The 20558-nt window shown below is 36.9% G+C and overlaps 1 protein-coding gene across 1 annotated transcript in view; it reads right to left on the bottom strand.

Annotated features, from left to right (window-relative positions):
* The window catches only part of LOC122802796 (matrix metalloproteinase-20-like), a 407448-nt gene that overhangs the window by 54455 nt on the left and 332435 nt on the right, over nucleotides 1-20558 (bottom strand). The window contains exon 7 of the mRNA XM_044072589.1: nucleotides 13260-13393. Coding sequence (XP_043928524.1) covers nucleotides 13260-13393 — 134 coding nt within the window. The remainder of the gene's footprint in view (nucleotides 1-13259; nucleotides 13394-20558) is intronic.

The following is a 20558-nucleotide window of genomic DNA, read 5'->3' as shown; positions in this document are numbered from 1 at the left end:
AAACATAATATATACATATAAATATACATATACATATACATATAATACCTCTCAACCTTTCAATGCAAGAAATCTGGACAAAGCCAGAAATAATGGGAGGACAAAGGTCCAAAAATGGAGACAGATTTTAAACATTAATCCTATAAACTTAGAAAGTTGCTAGAATAACAGGTTTTGCATTATTATGCATTTTTCTGAAGGATTTGAAGTCTGAAGCTCAAATGTCTGTTATTATTTAATATTATTTAGTGACTTCAATCCTTAGTGATTTGCCAAAAAACAACAAATGTTTAGAGGAACATAGCAGAAATATGAGGAAAAATCTGGGCATTCTGTGAAAATCTGGATATGTAGTTGAGAGGTATGACATATTTATATTTTACTCTCTCAAGCAGTAAAACATGAGCAACTGTAATCTGAAAAATGTCTTACAGATTAGGGATATATAAACATGTTGCCATCTTCCTCCCATTTCTAGCATCTATTACTTATTGCATCCCTCAAAAACATTCTACAGCCTCAAAAGATTTTTCAGTAATTTCCAACCTATGCCCAGTTACCAAAATATCCGGAAAATTCATTTATAATCAAGTCCATGATCATTTAACTTTATGTAGCCTGCTTATTGATTCCTACCACAGCAGTATAACAGAACATATTACACAACCATGCATATGGAGACTAACAAGATCTTTCTAGCCATGGAAAAATGTTGGTTAACTTGCATTATGTTTATAAACCCAGAAATTGTGAAAGTGCTTTTTACACAATTCTCCAAAACAAAGTAATGATTACAGGTGTTAGCCCATAACCTAAACCTGGTTCAAAAACTGTCTTGAACTGCTTTCCACCTTTAAATTACTGAATAATTTATATTTCTCCAGTCTGAAAATTGAGTTCTCTTCCTACTCCACCAGAACTCAGGATAACAATACATTTACAATCCAGTGTCTCCCTTTTTTCCTGGTCATGGAACAGAATATAAAGGATTAGTCCAGATAAAATCAGAAAAAAAGAACACTCATCTATCTACTTGCTTAACTGAATAAACTACTTGAAACTTCAACTAGTGTCTTTATTCCTTCCACAGGGAGGGTATTAGAGAGAGAGTCTCCTAGATATGCTACCTAAACCGATTTTATCTGGACAAATCCTTTATACTCTGTTTCTTGTTAGTCCTGTCACCCTCTGGGTCGCAGGTGGGATACCAGACTTTACTTGAGCCCTCTGGATTACCTTTGTATTCTCTTTCCTAGTCATCAGACGAAAGAATTTTAGTAAAATTGTCCCTATCAATTCTAGATTTCCCCAAGTTCAGAGGAATATCAATGGAATGCCTTAAACAATTCTACCACTGTAACTGTTTCATTGATTAATAAAATTCAAACTATGGCTTAGGAAGCATTGCATAATTGACATAATTATTTCAAAAGTCCCATTTCTAGTATAAAAATGCAGCGTAATTTTAATATTGTCTTTTACAACATTATTCATAAATTCACTACTAAAGTTCTCAAACTTGTACTACTAACTTTAGGAATATCAAAAGATTAATTCTAGGAATTCAGAACATTGATTTTTTTATGCATGCATATATATATATATATATATATATATATATATATATATATATATATATATATATAGATATATATATATATTTTGAGAGAGAAAGTGAGAATACCTGAATCAATGAATATGAATTATGTTCAAATTACATTTTAAATCTTTCTGTAAATATCAGTGTTACTATTACATGTCTCTAACTGCTTGTGTGGCTTAAAAGAGTCTTGGATGAGCTGATAAATAAAGTACTTTATTTAGCAAACACATTTTATAATGAGACATGAAGCCACGGGTCACAAAACTGAGTTCCTTAATAGAACATTATAAGATAGTTCATGCATCATGCAAACCAGATAGTTACAGACTCCATTTATTTTTTTTTCATTTGAATGACAGTTTCCAATGCATTTCAGTGCAATAGAGCAATTATTTAATTTAGCACCTCCATGGGATACAGAGATATAACTCTGACTATGATTTATATGATCCAAGATCTATCTTAGAACTGGAAGAACCATGTAGGGGCAGGAGCAGAATGGGGTGGGGGGGCTGAGCCTGTTTATTTCTGTCAGGGGGGAAGTGAAGGGTACATGCCTGGAAATGTGTGCCCTGTTCAGGCTACTTAGTGAAGGCCAAAGATCCATTAAAGGTATTTGGGGTATCCATGGACTTAAGTTACTCATGGAAGTCAGTTGAAGTTCCATGCAATGCCAGTAAGACACCCACCCCAGAAATTTGACTTAATCTGCACATTGTAAGTAGCAGGAAGAAGCAGACCCCTGCCCCCCTACCCCGATGGATAATGGCAATGCCATTGTTCCTGGTGCTTGACTCTCTCCCAGACAGAAATAAATGAATTGTAGGGTTCTCAGCCTGAGGCATACAAATGGGTTAATGAATCACTTAGGAGGGAGGGTCGATTGTCAGGTGTGAACAGCATGCAGAAACAAAAAATAAATAAATAAAATTTCTAATGCAAATGTATTTGCATATTTTTTTCTGAAGTATTTTACGAATGAGCTGTGTTGTTAGGGGTTTCCTGCCCAAGTTCTGAATTAATTTTAAATATTTCTTAATGGTGTCAGCTATTTTTTTTTTTATTTTAGTGGTGTAGTGAAAGCTATGCTAGGACAAATTAGATTGATATTTTAGTTATATTTTATGTATTATAATCATAATAAAAGTCTAAATATTTAGAATCAGGTCCATTTTACTAGTAATGGCATATATGGTTAGCTGAAGTTTGCATTTTATTAAACTTTTATTTATTTGTATGTTTTGTTTTTCAATTTAACAAGTTTTGTTTCAAGGCGTTAGATTTAGATAAATGATACTATTTTTCTATTGGAGGACAGGTGTAAAATTCTGTATGTATTATTGCCATATACAGGTTGTTAATGGAAAAGTATGAGCAAAAATGTATATATGTTTTGTCTTCAGTCAGTAGTCTGGAATGTTATTAGCACAACAGTATTTATGTTGACAGTCTGAAGTTTCCACTAGTGCATTTTTCATGCTGTTCAGTTAAAAAGTAATAGGTCATATGTTCCAGAAAAACTGTTTTTAATTCCACAGTTACAAGATATAAAGTGCTGTGGATCAAGTCTTTGAGTGGAACAGCATAATAGAAATTGCCATTCTTACATTTACTTGATAAATTATATTATAATATATCATAGGTTTACTGTCAAAATGTGGAAGATCATAACAATTTTCCCCATTTTGATTGAATTCTTTTTCCGAATTTGGTAATTCAGAATTAACAAAATTTTGGAAATGGTAATTACGGAATTGACATTTGAACTCTGGAAGTTCCAGTGTCGAAAATCTGTGTTAGCAGTAATGTTTTTTTGCAGGGGTGCAAGCCCCTCTGCCCCCTGCCCCCACACCCCCTGCAAATTATATATTCCAACTCCGAGAAAAGGGTATATTTCCCAGTCCCCACTGTAGTGCGATCTGTTATCAGAAAATTGATCCCACGTTAGTGAATGTACACTACCACTATCTAATGTGGATTCAAACATTTCTGGATCAGCATTATGGAAACTGGAAAACACACATTCCACCCTCCCAGTTTCATGTAAGTGCCATTCCACTTTTTGATAGTCAGCCTATAGCATATTATGCATATTATAGCCAGTCTTTCACAGCTTGCATATAGGTAGAGAGTGGGCACCATCATCCCTGATAGGTTGGCTAGGTATCCTGTGCATTTCACAGCTATATGTTGGCTAGGTATCCTGCATGTTTCACAGGTATATGTTGGCTAGGTATCCTGCACATTTCCTGGCTATATGTTGGCTAGGTATCCTGCGTGTTTTACAGCTATATGTTAGCTAGGTATCCTGTGCACTTCACAGCTATATGTTGGCTAGGTATCCTGCATGTTTCACAGGTATATGTTGGCTAGGTATCCTGCACATTTCCTGGCTATATGTTGGCTAGGTATCCTGCGTGTTTTACAGCTATATGTTAGCTAGGTATCCTGTGCACTTCACAGCTATATGTTGGCTAGGTATCCTGCGTGTTTCACAGCTATATATTGGCTAGGTATCCTGTGCACTTTACAGCTATATGTTGGCTAGGTATCATGCTCATTTCACAGGTATATGTTGGCTAGGTATCATGTGCATTTCACAGGTATATGCTGACTATGTATCCTGCATGTTTCACAGGCATATGTTAGCACGGTATCCTGTGTGTTTCACAGATATATGTTGGCTAGGTATCCTGCATGTCTCACAGCTATATGTTGGCTAGGTATCCTGTGCACTTCACAGCTATATGTTGGCTAGGTATCCTGTGTGTTTCACAGATATATGTTGGCTAGGTATCCTGCATGTCTCACAGGTATATGTTGGCTAGGTATCCTGCGCATTTCATGGCTATATGTTGGCTAGGTATCATGCTCATTTCACAGCTATATGTTGGCTAGGTATCCTGTGCACTTCATAGCTATATGTTGGCTAGGTATCCTGCGTGTTTTACAGCTATATGTTAGCTAGGTATCCTGTGCACTTCACAGCTATATGTTGGCTAGGTATCATGCTCATTTCACAGCTATATGTTGGCTTGGTATCCTGTGCATTTCATAGCTATATGTTGGCTAGGTATCCTGCGTGTTTTACAGCTATATGTTGGCTAGGTATCCTGTGCACTTCACAGCTATATGTTGGCTAGGTATCATGCTCATTTCACAGCTATATGTTGGCTAGGTATCCTGTGCACTTCATAGCTATATGTTGGCTAGGTATCCTGCGTGTTTTACAGCTATATGTTAGCTAGGTATCCTGTGCACTTCACAGCTATATGTTGGCTAGGTATCATGTTCATTTCACAGCTATATGTTGGCTAGGTATCCTGTGCACTTCATAGCTATATGTTGGCTAGGTATCCTGCGTGTTTTACAGCTATATGTTGGCTAGGTATCCTGTGCACTTCACAGCTGTATGTTGGCTAGGTATCATGCTCATTTCACAGGTATATGTTGGCTAGGTATCATGTGCATTTCACAGGTATATGCTGACTATGTATCCTGCATGTTTCATAGGCATATGTTAGCTAGGTATCCTGCATGTTTCACAGGTATATGTTGGCTAGGTATCCTGTGCATTTCACGGATATATGTTGGCTAGGTATCCTGTGTGTTTCACAGTTATATGTTGGCTAGGTATCCTGTGTGTTTCCCAGCTAGATGTTGGCTAGGTAACCTGTGCATTTCACATCTAGATGTTGGCTAGGTATCCTACGCGTTTCACAGCTATATGTTGGCTAGGTATCCTGTTCATTTCACAGTTATATATTAGCTAGGTATAATGCACATTTCACAGGTATATTATGGCTAGGTATCAGGCATGTTTCACATGTATATTTTGGCTAGGTATCCTGCTCGTTTCACAGGCATATGTTGGTTAGGTATCATGCATGTTACACAGGTATATTTTGGCTAGGTACCCTGTGCATTTCACAGGTATATGTAGGCTAGGTATCCTGTACATTCCACAGGTATATGTTGGCTAGATATCATGCATGTTTCACATATATATTTTGGCTAGGTATCCTGTGTGTTTCACAGGCATATGTTGGCTATGCATCATGCTCAATTCACTGGTATATGTTGGATAGGTACCTTGTGTGTTTCACATGTATATGTTGGCTAGGTATCCTGTACATTTCACAGGTATATGTTGGCTAGGTATCATGTGTGTTTCATAGCTATATGTTGGCTAGGTATCTTGCGTGTTTCAAAGGTGTATGTCAGCTAAGTATCCTGCATGTTTCACAGGTATATGTTGGCTAGGTATCATGCACATTTCACAGGTATATGTTTGCTAGGTATCATATGCATTTCACAGATATATGTTGGCTATGTATCATGCGGGTTTCACAGATATATGTTGGCTAGGTATCCTGTAAATTTCTCAGGTATATGTTGGCTACGTATCATGCTTGTTTCATAGGTATATGTCAGCTAGGTATCCTGTGCATTTCACAGGTGTATGCTGGCTAGGTATCATGCATGTTTTACTCGTATATGTTGGCTAGGTATCCTGCACATTCACAGGAATATGTTGGTTAAGTATCATGCGTGTTACACAGGTATATGTTGGCTAGGTATCATGTGCATTTGACAGGTATATGCTGGCTATGTATCCTGCGTGTTTCACAGGCATATGTTGGCTAGGTATTCTATGTGTTTCACAGATATATGTTCGTAGGTATCCTGTGTGTTTCACAGGTATATGTTGGCTGGGTATCCTGCACATTTCACAGGTACATATTGGCTGGGTATCCTGCAGGTTTCACAGGTATATGTTGGCTACATATCCTGCATGTTTCACAGGTATATGTTGGCTATGTATCTTGCATGTTTCACAGGTTACTCACATAACTGTTAGCATTAGCATGTGCAAAGTATGTGACTCTAGCCATTTTTCTATTAAAAAAAAGAAGGTTTAACATCAGGATTTAGGCATAAAACATCAGGGGGATATATTTCCATAAAAACAAGATATTTGATTTAGGTTAGAGACAAAAAATATAAGAAATGGAAGAGAGGTCAAACTACAACTTTGAAAACTGAAATAAACAAGCTGGACTAACAGATTAAGCATAGTGTGAGACAAGATCAAGAAAAATTTGAAGAAAAATTATATAAGGATATTGAGCATAATAGGAAACCTTTTTACAGATACTTAAGATTTGAAAGGAGTTAAGAAGCACAAACTGAAACTGTGCAGATTCTAAAATGTATTCTCAAACACAACAGATTTAAATTTACAAAATCTCATGCAAAGAGTTTGGCTCCACAAAAGGGGTGATAAGTTGTCCTAGTGACATCCAGGTAACCCCAGATACTGGAATCAAATTAGATTATATCAAAAAAGAACTGCGCAAACTGGATCCAAACAAAGGGTAGGGAGGAGACGGAATTAGTAACAATGACCTGAGAATACTTCTGCAAGAACTTACACTACCATTATAGCTATTATTCACTAGGTCATATAAATATGGGGAGATTGGAGACATGTGCTTATTAAACCTCTCTTTAAGGGAAAGGGGAGTAGGACAAACCCAGAATCATATAGACCCTTAAGGAAAATTAATGGAGAAGGATATATTGGGTAAGTTATTGTCAGAACTGGATAGGTTGGGACTAGAAACCAAATATCTGCATGCATATGTTGAAACTAGATCTATTACCAACTGTAACATGATGTTCTATAACAATATAATAACAGCTATGAATGAAAAATTATGCTGTGATGTGATTTATATGCAGTTAACTTCAGCATTTGACAGGGTCATACACAAAACACTGATCAATAAATTAGTACAACAAGGTATTGATGTACTCTTGATAAGAATGATAGCTGCATAACTTACAAATAGGACATGGCAAGTGTCATACAGCAACTGGACAGGTGAAATCCTTGGTTACAGACATCCTGATTAGGGCTCGGTCCTAGGCCCTTACTTGTTTAGATTGTATCTTTCAGACCAATCTTTTTCATCTGAGGTGTTCTACATTCTATATGCAGATGACCTGAAATTAGGTAAACTGATTACAAGTGTTGCAGATAAGACATGTCTGCAAAATAACTTGACTAAACAGACCATTTGGGCACAGGAGAATAATATGCTGATAAATTCATCAAAAACTAAGCATATGAGATTTGGGAGACATAAACTGAAAGGTGACTATTTAATACAGCACACAGTGATTGAAACTGTAGACTCATTTAAGGACCTGGGTATATGGGTAGATTCAGCTATGAGTTTTTCTAATCATATCAACCATTTGGTTAATGATAGTTATAGAACTATGGGCTGTATAAAAAGATTTATAAAGTCTAGGAAATTAAAAATAATGAAGTCATTGTTTGTTAGTTACATTAGGCCCAAACTTTAGTATGGAATGACAATATGGAAACCCTATAAGAAGACAAGCATGAGTAAACTGGAAAGAGTACAGTGGAAATATGCCAAGGGAATTCATGGATGTGAAAAATCTAAGTTATTGTGAAAGACTAAGATATCTGAACTTGTACAGTGTCTCTTACAGATATTTAAGAGGAGATATTATTCAGGTATACAGGGCATTTAGGGACAACTACCTCTGGGAATGTTTGGGGTTATCAAAAAGTACTAGAGAATCATCAGACAACCTTTGTAGAAGATTCTATAGGAATGAGAAGTGTATTAATTGATTCTCTGACACAGCAGCTGATGCATGGAACAGACTACCAAATTACATTAAAGTAAGCACTAGTTTAGATATTGTTAAGAACAGCCGGGCCACTTGTTATGGGAACAAGTGTTTTGGTATATTGGCAAGCTAGAAGGCATTTATGCCTGTGCTTGAAAAATTTGTATGTATTTGTATGTATTATTTATGATTGACTGACTGGACATCATACCAATTTAATCTTTATGCATAGTTGTTAGGTACATTTCAGCAAAGATGGTCAGTTACTGATAGCACATAACTGTCTGCTGGTTTTAGTTCATTTCACAGAACTAAACTTCTTTGAATCACATTTGAATGAAATAATCAAATATGCATGAATCAAATTTCATTGAAATAATGTTTTGAAACATATTAAAACACAGAAACAGAAATAACTGAATGACAGATATGTGAAATTAATTAAACATTAAATAAAACCAAAATCATGAACATTAGGGTAAGGTGGTCCACACAGCCTATCTAGACCTTGCCAAGGCCTTTGACACCATCCCCCACTCTGGAATCATAGATAAACTTACTAAGCTGGGCATTAATCCCTACGTCACCCAATGGGTTGCTAACTCGCTTACTGATAGAACCCACACTGTAAAAGTAGCTGACTCCAAATCCAGCTCCAGACAAGTGACAAGTGGAGTACCTCAGGGTTCAGTCCTGGGACCGCTCTTGTTTGGCATCTACTTCTCTGAAGTACAGGCCAACACTAAGGGACTCTGGATAACAAAGTTTGCAGATGACTGCAAACTGGGAGCCATTATTGAATCCCCAAATGATGTGGATACTCTACAAAAGGGCCTTACAGAAATAGATGCTTGGTGCCAGAGCCATGGGCTCAAGCTCAATGCCAAGAAATGTATAGTTATCCCCTTTGGGAAAAAACATGTATCCGTGAATTACCATGTAGGTGGTAGTACACTAAACACTGAAAGTTTGATAAGAGACTTAGGGACACAGGTGGACAGTGGTCTCACCTTCGATAACCACATCGCCACAACAGTCAGGGAATCCTTCTATGTGGCACACCTCATCACTAAGGGCTTTTAATCCAGAAAAAAGGAGGTCATTGTCCCACTGTACTCCATCCCTCATTAGACCCATTATAGAATACAATGCCCCGTTTGGTATGTACCTCTCAAGACATCTGCAACAACTGGAAAGGCCACAGAAATACCTCACTAAAAGAATCACAGGCCTAAAGCAGATGCCCTACGCTGACCGCCTTAAAAAACTCCAGCTATACTCTGTCGCATATCATCTACTCAGAGGTGATCTTTGCTTAACATACAAGGCCATGTCAAACCCAGAGCTGTTGGACATGCTACACTTAAGGAAATCCCAATCCCTCAGAGCCACACGCTCCAGGGATCTAAACCTTGTCATCACAATAAACAAAACATGCTGGAGGGATTGGTTCCTGACCCAGAGACTCCCCAGACTCTGGAATAGATTGCTCATACATGTCAAGCAGAGTGCCTCTTTGGTCCTCTTCAAAAGGAACGTTGACGATTGGATAGGAGAAAGGAAATTCTCCCCGGGGATCACGTCAGTCGCCCTGCTAGACAGCGGTCCAGAGAAGTAAATAGTGTGGGAAGAAATAGCCAGGGAATTGTTATGGCTAGGCTTGTATAGGCCCTAGGGCTGATAGCCTAGTACCAACCTATGAATCTATTAAAAATTTAAAACAAATTGATACGGAAGACATTTTCTTGAACCACATGATATGGGGGGCTCCTCTTAATTAATCTCTCTCTCTCTCCCAGGTCAAAACATTTCAGGGAAAGGATAAGTGCCATTGTGAATAATTTCTATAGCTGCATTTTCTCTAAGTCAGAATCAATACAATGGGACTGTGGGCCCAAACCTTCCATACCAAAGGATTCAGAAGGGCTTACCTCCCTATATCATTTTATTTTAAATTTAATAGTGTTTATGAATTTGATTTTTTTTCTGTTGTTTAACTTGTTTACAATTTTCTGTGAGTCAGTAATTTATGCTTCTGTGTCTTAATTGTTCAGGGATTTTAGTTTGGTAAAGTGCGATTTAGTCTGATTCTGTTAAATAAACTAAAACTCTTTCTAACACTGTCCTCCTTTAAATACATTAACATGCCATATATTTTTTATTTTTTTCATTTTCTATTATTTCTTGACCTGATATATTTCCTTTAAATGTTTAAGATGGACATACTGCAGAAACCATGACAAGTGCTGTTTGGATTTACGCTTCTGGCACTGTGCCATAGTTTATTATAAATATAATTTTATAGTGACTATTACTTTTAAAGGACCACCTTGAAGACTGGAGGAATGTTTTGCCAGTGATGTACACAGTGTTTTCACCACACATTTGCATTATAAGATTGCACTGAATGCAGAAAAACCTAAATGGTTACTTCTATTTGTCTACAAATGGATGAGTTCATCCAAGATAATCATCATGTGACTGGTCGACTGCTGATGTATTGATTCCATTAGGTTGATGGATCAGCTTGTTGACTGTCCCAGTATGAGACGATTACAATAGTTGTGTTGGGCTACATAGCAGAAGGGGGTGTGGGGGATACAGGGATCTTCTACCATGCAAAAAGTATGTTTTTGTAGTTTTCTGCTCCTTTTTTCATTAATTAGAGCATTTGTGTTTCACTGTATGCTCATCAGTTTTTGTTGCTGGCCCATGCTGTGATATCTTGCAGACTAATCATGTTATGTGTTGCTGTGTCTCTACTGTACCGCTGTCCTCACTCTTGCACTCTACTCAGCCACCATTCTACAAAGGCTCTACAATTGTTTGTTGAGTAAGTAACATAAATGTTGCTTTACCTATTCAAGTAGTTGCTTGGAGACTGCAAACATTCTCTTTTCCTAAGAATATATGTATTCAAGGATTTATTTTTGAACTGTCTTTTGTAATCCTGTCTACTTTTGTATATACATCTAAATTGTACATTATTGTGGAGTGTTCCTCCCTAGGACTCCACTGAAAAGGGGCTATGTTGTTCATTTGGATTATTCCAGTTAACAAAGAGAACATTTTATATATACATATACACATATATCTAGATAAACAGATGGATATATATATCCTCAGATCTGGAATATACCCTTTCTTCTTGAGATTGTGTGATCTCAGAGTTAGAATATATAATTAGCAGGGGGTTTGGGAGGGGTGCAGGGTGGTTTGCCCCCCTGCAAAAAAGATGCCTTCTATATATATATGTTTTTTACGTTTCTCTGTGTATATGCATAATATGATTCAACATTATTAACATTATGCATGTCGATAAAAATAGTATTTTAACTAAGATATCTACAAATGTATATATGTATATATATATATATATATATATGTATATATGTATATATATATATATATATATATATATATATATATATATATATATACACACACACACACACACACACACACACACACACACACACACACACACAAAGTTCGTCATAACACACTCACATCTGTTGTATTGTTGTACAGTACAGGACTTTCAGACTATTGAGAAATTAGGTTAGAAAAAAGTTTGTCAGAAAACAGTTATCAGCAACCTCATTATGACTTGTATTTTATTTATGTACCTAAAGGAAACATTGCAGAGAAAGTTTGTAAAAGCTTATATTCTGTTAAATGAGTGTGAGCATTTGCATTTATACAATGCACTGCAAATCATGTTACAAATCTGGCTAAGTCATCTCATGGCATTAAATACACATACATTGTTAAGCCACTTATTAAAGTGTGAAATGCATACTGGTGGCTACGGCTCCTACGTAATATATAAAATAAGTAATAGCAACCAGACAGCTCTAACTGCAACCCAACAGATTTCAGAATAAGACAGAAAAGAATACAGAAGAAATTGTAGTCTGATATGCTTGCAGGTATGGGGAAAGTATAACATTAATACTGTAGTGGACATGTGTGAATACATAGTTTATTTTACCTCAAAAATATTTAAATGGACAATGTTTAGCAGTGGCGGTTTAGAGATAACAAGACACAGAATCTAAAACTAATCTAAAATGAAACTACGTCAAAAATACTAGCCAGGACAATATTTACTAGAGTTGGTTTACAGATAACAAGACACATAACTGAAAAATCACAAATGAAATTAGCTATAAAACCTTCCTGAAAGTTACAGTCATATAAGGTTGCAAGTTACCATTTCAGTAGCATTGCAGGCCTGAATGTAACATTTACTTATTGCCTGCACTGAAAATGGGCTTGTTTCGGCCCAGTGTACCATCCAGGTAAACAAATGCAAATAAATAAATACATACATAAAGTATTACAAGTAACCATATTTTGTTCAGTGCAATCTTGTTTTAAGTGTCTTACAGCTGTTGTATTCTTGCTTCCTGAATAACCTTGTTAATGATATTTTTCAGAATTCCTCAGTTACTACTGCGTCAATAATTATTTTTATAGCATGGCATAGTCATGGTACTCATTTTTTTTCTAACAATAAACACCCCTTCATTACAAGATCTTCTATACAGTATCTGTACAAACCACATTACATGTTAAAAGGGTTTCACGGTAAGAAATGCTCATAAAGATGATCAGAGATTTCAATATTCAACAATAGCTCTGGTGCTTCTGTTCAACACTGAAAACAGTTTGGCAAAGGATATGTGAACATGTGCCATAAGGTTAGCAGTTTATTTAAAAAGTAATTAACAGCCTGTTTCAAATCATACAGTTTTTGACAGGTATAGCATAAGTGTTTTGTGTAATCAGTAAAACATTGCATATGAATTTCCACTAAGGTTCAGTTGTCTTGTAAAGATAAAATTCATGGACTATGTACTGGTGTAAAATAAGTTACAAAGCAATATGTATTTATATTTCATAATGAATATAGATACTTATACGTTTAAATTCAGACAGAATGTGTTTTAGATAGTCAAAGATTAACTAAATAACATACCTTTAAAAAAGTATGCATTTCCTGTGTCTGGGACATTGTAAGCTGCATCAACATTTGCCATAAGGTGTGGAAAAGAACTGCTGATGAAGTTGGGTTTGACACTGGTTAGCTGTGTTTGTCTATGCCAAACATATCTGTGTGGAATTTAAAAAAAAATGATACTTTTAGAAGTTTTTAAAAGAAAATTATTTCTTCTGCCACACAATCACAAGTAATTAGAAATATACAGCTTTGGAAACAAATGATGCAAGATATACTAGTGCTATCATTTAAGCAAACTAAATAAAAAAATGAAATTACTTGCAATCGATATAGTTGTTACTTTATTGTTTGTAGTCAGCTCACAAAGTACAGAATCATAATTCATAGTTAACATCTTTGCATAAGGCTTGTGCAGCTAGCCTATGTAAAATAAAACAAGATTTTACCTATTTTCAAGGGAGGGGGTTCTGGGAGACTACGCCAGGAAGTTCTGAAGTCCAGCTGTTTATCAACAGTGAACATCTCAGCTACTAATGGGGGAGGGGTGTCTTATAACCTGACATCTGCAGCCTCAATCCAGAGACACACTGACTGTCCTGATAGCAGTCAGGACTATGCAAGGTAAACAGAATACTTGTACTTAGAGCATACGTCCTGGTATACCAGCCTACAATGTCCCACACTCCTCTGCCACACTGACTGGCACTGACATTGAATGGTATACCAGCCTACAGTGTCCCACAGCCCTCTGACACACTGAGTGGCACTGACATTGAATGGTATACCAGCCTACAGTGTCCCACAGCCCTCTGACACACTGAGTGGCACTGACATTGAATGGTATACCAGCCTACAGTGTCCCACAGCCCTCTGACACACTGAGTGGCACTGACTTTGAGTGGCCTCACAATTGTCTGTGTTCAGAGGCCTCCATCACTGGTACTGATAAGCTCATTTTTCTTTACAGAAATTATACCCTTACCAATCTCATCCATTCCCAGTCTGGGGGACGCTAAGTATCCCCACTCAACACCTCAGTAGTGTTGAGTGTTCCCTGCTTTTTATCACCCCACTTTTTGACTATAAATGTTAAGGCCTCTTATCCCCTTCATCAATCATTATGTGGTCTATCCCCTACCCATATGCTAAATTTGATGTGCTGTTGAAGCTTTATTCTCAGTCTGGCCTGTGAGTGGTCAGTGGTCCTGGCGTTTAATCTTGGCACATAGTCAGTAAGCTGAGCTACCATATATTCTGCCACACTTCTTCAAAATGAAATTTGCAGGACTCACAGAACAGACCTTCAGTGATAATAATTGTCCCTAGCTATCTCTTACCTTCACATTTCAGGCTATCAGTAAGTCAACATGTTGCAAAGCCTGCTGCATTGTAACATAGATATATTGCATATTTCAGAATATGGTATCAGATTCACTCCCCTTGAAATATGTTTTTGTATTCTGGGAGTACATCAAGCACAGGGATTGTACACAAAAGTGGCTCTTACTCCACTTCATGCACACTTACACAAACAAATGAACATACTTATGCAAACAAACATGCACATACACAAACGCATGCACACACAAATGTACATGCATATACACAAACAAATGTGCACACATGCGCACACACATACACATGAACAGCACACACACACACACACACACACACACACACAAAGGCATGTACTGATGGTGTTTCATGCAGTCATTAAAGCCACACCACATGTGATGTCTTGGATTCCATACCCTTATGTTTACATAGTAACTCCACAGTCAGGAACAGCTTAAAAAGCATGAATACAAACCACATAAGGGCTTAATTCATTCCACATTCTCAAAATTTCAACAGATGTATTCACCTCCAAAGTATGCAATTGCTTATTTGTTAAAATGATCCAATTCACAAAATTTCAACACATGCATTCACCTACAAAGTATGTAATCTTATATTTGTTAAACTGCTCAGATTCTAGCAACATTTGCAACAACATGTATTCAGCAGCAACATTTGTAAGTAACACACATACTAACCCATACTTATATTCTCTATCTCCTAGAAATTAAATTATGAGTATCCAGTAGTGTTTTTACCTCATGGCTTTAGGTTCAGGTATTCAGTTCTTATTTATATTTGCTGCCTGTGGGAAAATTACACATTCTCTAGTTGTTTAATGGGGTTTTCTCCAAAAACTCCAACCATTTTCACACAGACTATGTAAGAAAATGTTCACAACTGATTCACAACGGGTCTATATCAGAACATCGATGTTTTAAAACGTTGAATGTTCAAATATTGACCCATTTTGAGCAAACGCTAAAAATAGCGAAGCTGCAGAACACCAAATTCTTTCCTAGGGAAAGAATTTGGTTGGCCGGTTCTGTGGCTTCACTATTTTCAGAGCTGTGGTTTAAATGTATGCGTCAGGCTCAGGTAAGTGTGCGATTGTGTGGTTGTTAGGATTAGGGCATGGGTTAGGTGAGTTAGGGTTAGGGCGCGGGTTAGGTGAGTGTGCGATAGTGATGTACCTTAGGGTTAAGGTTTGGGTTAAGGTAAGTGGATAGATAGTAGTGTATGTATAGTTTAGTGTAGGGTTAGTTGTAGGATTATAAGTGTATGTGTGTGTATTGATGTTTTTTAGGTGTGCTTGTGTTGTGTGTATGTGTTTCGGAATAGCAAATTTTTTTCCAAGGAAAAAATTTGCTGTTCTGAATGTTTGATATTATGTGGTTTAGATATTTTAGGTTTGATGAAATAGCATTCACTATTTTCATCTTTCGATAACGTGATATAAACACTACACAACATGTCTTCTGGCCTTTTCATAGCCCTACTATAGCTCTTATGTCGTTCACTCACACAGTAAATAACCAGAGAAACAATGGAAAATACGTACTTGCTATCTTTCTTGATCTTTCTAAGGTCTTTGACATGGTCAATCACAGTGAACTTATTAAAGCTCTTTCAGAACTAAATTTTAGCAAACCCTCCATTACCTGGTTTCAAAGTTATTTAACAGATCAACAGCAAGCATTTCAATGTTGGCAAGAACTGTCTCCTCTGCTGCCAGTAACTCTAGGAGTTCCACAAGACTCCATCCTTGGACCCTTACTGTTCGCCATCTTCACCAACAATCTCCATACACTACATTCCTCAGTCATCCAGTACACAGATGACTCCAAATTAATCTGTGCTCTTCTTCCCTCCAAGAACTACAGCTACAAACCCAAGCCTCCTTTGTCTCTGTTGAAGTATGGCTTACTAACTCCCAACTAATACTGAATCCTAACAAAACAAAACTCCTGATCTTCCAGCCCACACGACAAACATCTTCCACTCTCACATTTAATATCATATCCAATAATAAAATAACTATCTCTCCTCTCACTCACATTAAACTACTAGGGGATGAGATTGACTGCAACATGAAATTTAATATCCATATCTCCCTTACAATAAAGAAGGTTCATAAAATAGAATTAAACAATTTCTCACAAAAAAAACCCACCAAGGCCACAATAGCACAAACACATATCATCTCTATCTTCTCTATGATTCCCCACTCCTCATCAATCTTAGAAAATCAGATATAACTAAACTATTGCTTTCTTTCGATAAAGTTAGAAAAAACACTAATTGTGAGTCAAATAATGGGTATAATAGACGTCAGGGTAAATCCAGTAATAAATCAAATAGTTTAAGAAAGATATATGTAGTTATGACGTATGATCTATTAACAGAAGAAGTTAAACAAATTATTCGGTTTTACTGGACTTCTTTATTTAAATATAGAGACTTGGTGAATATTTTTGATAAAAACTTGAATTTTCCATTCAGAAGAGGTAAAAATATAAAGGACTGCTGGTTCATGCTAGGTTTTCTAAACCCAACACGTGTTTAAGCTGTAATCCTAGCCTGGTGGGAACCCATCTCTGTGGTAGATGTATAACATGTCAGAATGTTTGTAAAACATTTAGGTACATTAATGGATTATTTTTTCTAGCCAATGCTATGCTTTCATGTGATACAGAAAGCATTGTGTATGCACTTAAATGTCCATGTTTGATGTTTTATATAGGTGAAAGTAAGAGGGCCTTTAAGACCAGGATACAGGAACATATTAGGGATATTAAAAATGAAAAATTAGAAAGTCCACTTGCAATGCACTTTAAATATCATATGAGTAACCCACAAATTGTTAGGTACAATTTTAGAACATATTCCTACTAATAAATATAGTATTAACAGAAAGAAAAAAACCTTTGTATAAGGAAACTCTTTTTATACTAAAATATGGCACTTTAGCCCCTGGTGGCATTAATACAGAATGCAACTGGAGAGTTTTTATTTAAATTTAATATGTGTTTTAAATTGTTTAATTGCTTGATTGATTAATTAATTTTATTATATAAATGTGTGCTGCATTTTTTGTCTGTATTCTCCTTGGAAGGCTATTGCCGAGGCATTAGAGGTTGGAATAAATTCAGAAGTGGTGGATCCTGGTTTCTTTGGTCATTTATTTTTTCAATATTTTCTATATTTTTTGTTTTATTTGTTGTTTGGTTATAACTAAACTAGATACCTGCTATAAAAAAATTGTTAAGTTTGCCACTGAAACTCCATATAGATCACAACACTGCTTAGCCCTTAAACAGCTTAACTGGCTTGAACTTCCTCATCTCCTCCTTTATAAAAAACTAATACTAGCCCAAAAGACTCTATACCACCCTGAAAAAAAACAACACTACAAATTTTATTACTTTTCTACTGCAGTAATAGGGTCCTTCGCTCCAGTAATAAATTTGTCCTTGAAGTAACTAAAGTCAACAATACAACTGGAGCATCCCTCTATTCACATTTCATAGCTAAAAAAATGGAATACCTTGCCTACTGTCATCTCAGCCACTTCATCTTTATCACATTTTAAAAAAGCTCTAAAAATACACCTAGAGGATTCATGGTTCTGCAATTGTGTCATTCCAGGCTAGTTTAACACCCACCCCCATTTCCACACCCAGCTGTAAACATCCCATCTTGACATCAGATGGTTTTCTTATCCAACCTAAAAAAAAATATATATATATTGTCTCTCTCTCTCTCTGATTCTCTAAGTCTTTCTGTATAGGAACCGTTTTACATCTCTCTAATCTCATTTAAGTTATTCTGTTCTTCACCTCTTCACTTGACAATTGTGTGCTCTTTTATCAGTATCATAATACTTCTTTGTAAACCGAATACATTAGTATATGTGCATAATCTGATATACTTCAATACAATAATAGCTTTTACTTTACTATGCAATGTAAAGTACTATTTTATTGTACTATGTAATGTGTTGTATGTGGGGCTGTTCTCCCTGGGTCTCCGCTGAGAAAGGACGGTAACCAAATGTAAAATAAATAAAATAAATAATCAGTTCACTTAGTTAACAAATGTTCGAATAAAGTTCTGATGTCACTGCAGCATGGGTATACTGCCATCTACTACAATTACATCATAATGATGCTAACAGTTAAACAATAACTCTGTTTAATATTAACACCTCACCCATGTAACACATGGTAGCCAGCTTCCTGTTTCATGCAAGATGTGCTCACTGTTGGCTGAATTGCAAAATGACTTGGAAACGGAGTAATGTGCTACACTGATCAGCTACTCGACTCTCAAATTCAAAAGCTAGGACTCCATGCATCCCCTTCAGTGAATGCTAATAGAGACTGCCATAACCCTTCTCCTGACTCCAAAAGGGGAACTGGCCTTGCTATACCAATTTAATTTAGCCTTGTACATTTCTGAGATTTGACAATCCGCTGTGGTGGTGCTGCAGTAGCATTGTCACCTCACAGTAAGATTCTGTGTCCGGTTCGATTCTCAGCTAGAGAGTCTTCTGCATGGAGACATGCGTGAATGGGCGTACCTTCGTTGAAGGTTGTGCGTCAGGCTGGCAACTTGGCACGTAAAAATCAACTGCCAATCATTAGCGGACTAGAGTTCTGCTGTGGCGACCCCTAAACAGGAAAAGCCGAAAGACACAACAACAAAATTTCTGAGATTTGACAGCTCAGTTACTGAGTCTGATTTCTTATCAGTCATATAAAATTGTCTTTTCAGCTCTGCTACATAATTGTAAGGATGTATCATTCTAGTTTCAGAATTTACCAGTTGGTGTTTGCACATTTTGCTACGTCTTTCTTGACATCAGGCTGCCTGAAAGGCTGGCTTTGTTTCAAAAGTTGCCTCCATAAGACATAATACAGTTTACATCTGTACTCACTTCAAATTTTTGTTGGGGACTTATAGCCTACATTCTGACTTTTACTGTTGTCTCACAGTCTCTGATGCATTTTCAGAATTTACTGTTATTTTATCACTCTCTATCATAGACTAGATCCAGGCCTACTGAATCTAGCTTTGTTTATATACTTGTTGTTTGTTTGCTTGTTATTTCCCTGGAAGCTAATTCACCTAATACGCAACTTCTCAGCGCTTCTGTGGATCACTAGTGATATCTGCATTGCTTACTGTACTTATTTCCTTGTTTCACTTGAAAGAAAGTTACTGTTTGTCGTTTTTGCATTTAGTTACTTGTATCACATTGCACTCAAGTTACCTGGCACTTGCTCACTAAAGCAATTATATAAGTCAGCACTAAAAATTAAAAGCACTACACCCTCACTCCCCACTGGCCCTTGTTTTCAATTAAGGATTTCCCAATATTATTCTAGCATGTCCAAAGGTCAGTTGTCAATCTCCTCTCCGGTCCAGCTGGTGAATCTGGGAATCTTGAGGCAATGTTATAACTGCCTCATGTACACAGACAACCCTCTCCTCCTCCCACATAACACAAATACTTGAGAGATGCAGCTAGTTAGCCAAACTGGAGGCTGAGCTCTCTCAACTCAGGACTGGCAAGACCAGACAGGAGGAGAAGGCAACTACACACACCACAAAACCAGCCTCACATAATGCTACCACTCCACTGAATCAAACACATAAACACACAAAGACATACTCGGAGGCTCTGAGTAAAAATTTACCTAAACAGCAGAGGCCTCCAAAGCAGACACCCAAACAACTGCTACCTCAAGACACCCCACAAGCAACACATAAACCACAAAAGCAGTGTGCAAAGCAGTCACAGCCCTTAAGGCCAAATACAACACCAAACATACTTGTCATAGGTGACTCCATAGTCAGACACACTGACGTCCCACTCACCAGGCTGAACAAGGAGAGGGTCACAGTAAGCTGCCTATCGGGCGCTAGAATCTGCCACATAACACAAGCACTCGGGTCACTCCACAGCAAGTACAA

This window comes from Protopterus annectens, chromosome 5.part0, assembly GCF_019279795.1.
Source record: "Protopterus annectens isolate FY-2018-M chromosome 5.part0, PAN1.0, whole genome shotgun sequence".
NCBI classification, from domain to species: Eukaryota; Metazoa; Chordata; order Ceratodontiformes; family Protopteridae; genus Protopterus; species Protopterus annectens.
This window is presented reverse-complemented; position numbering and strand designations above follow the sequence as displayed.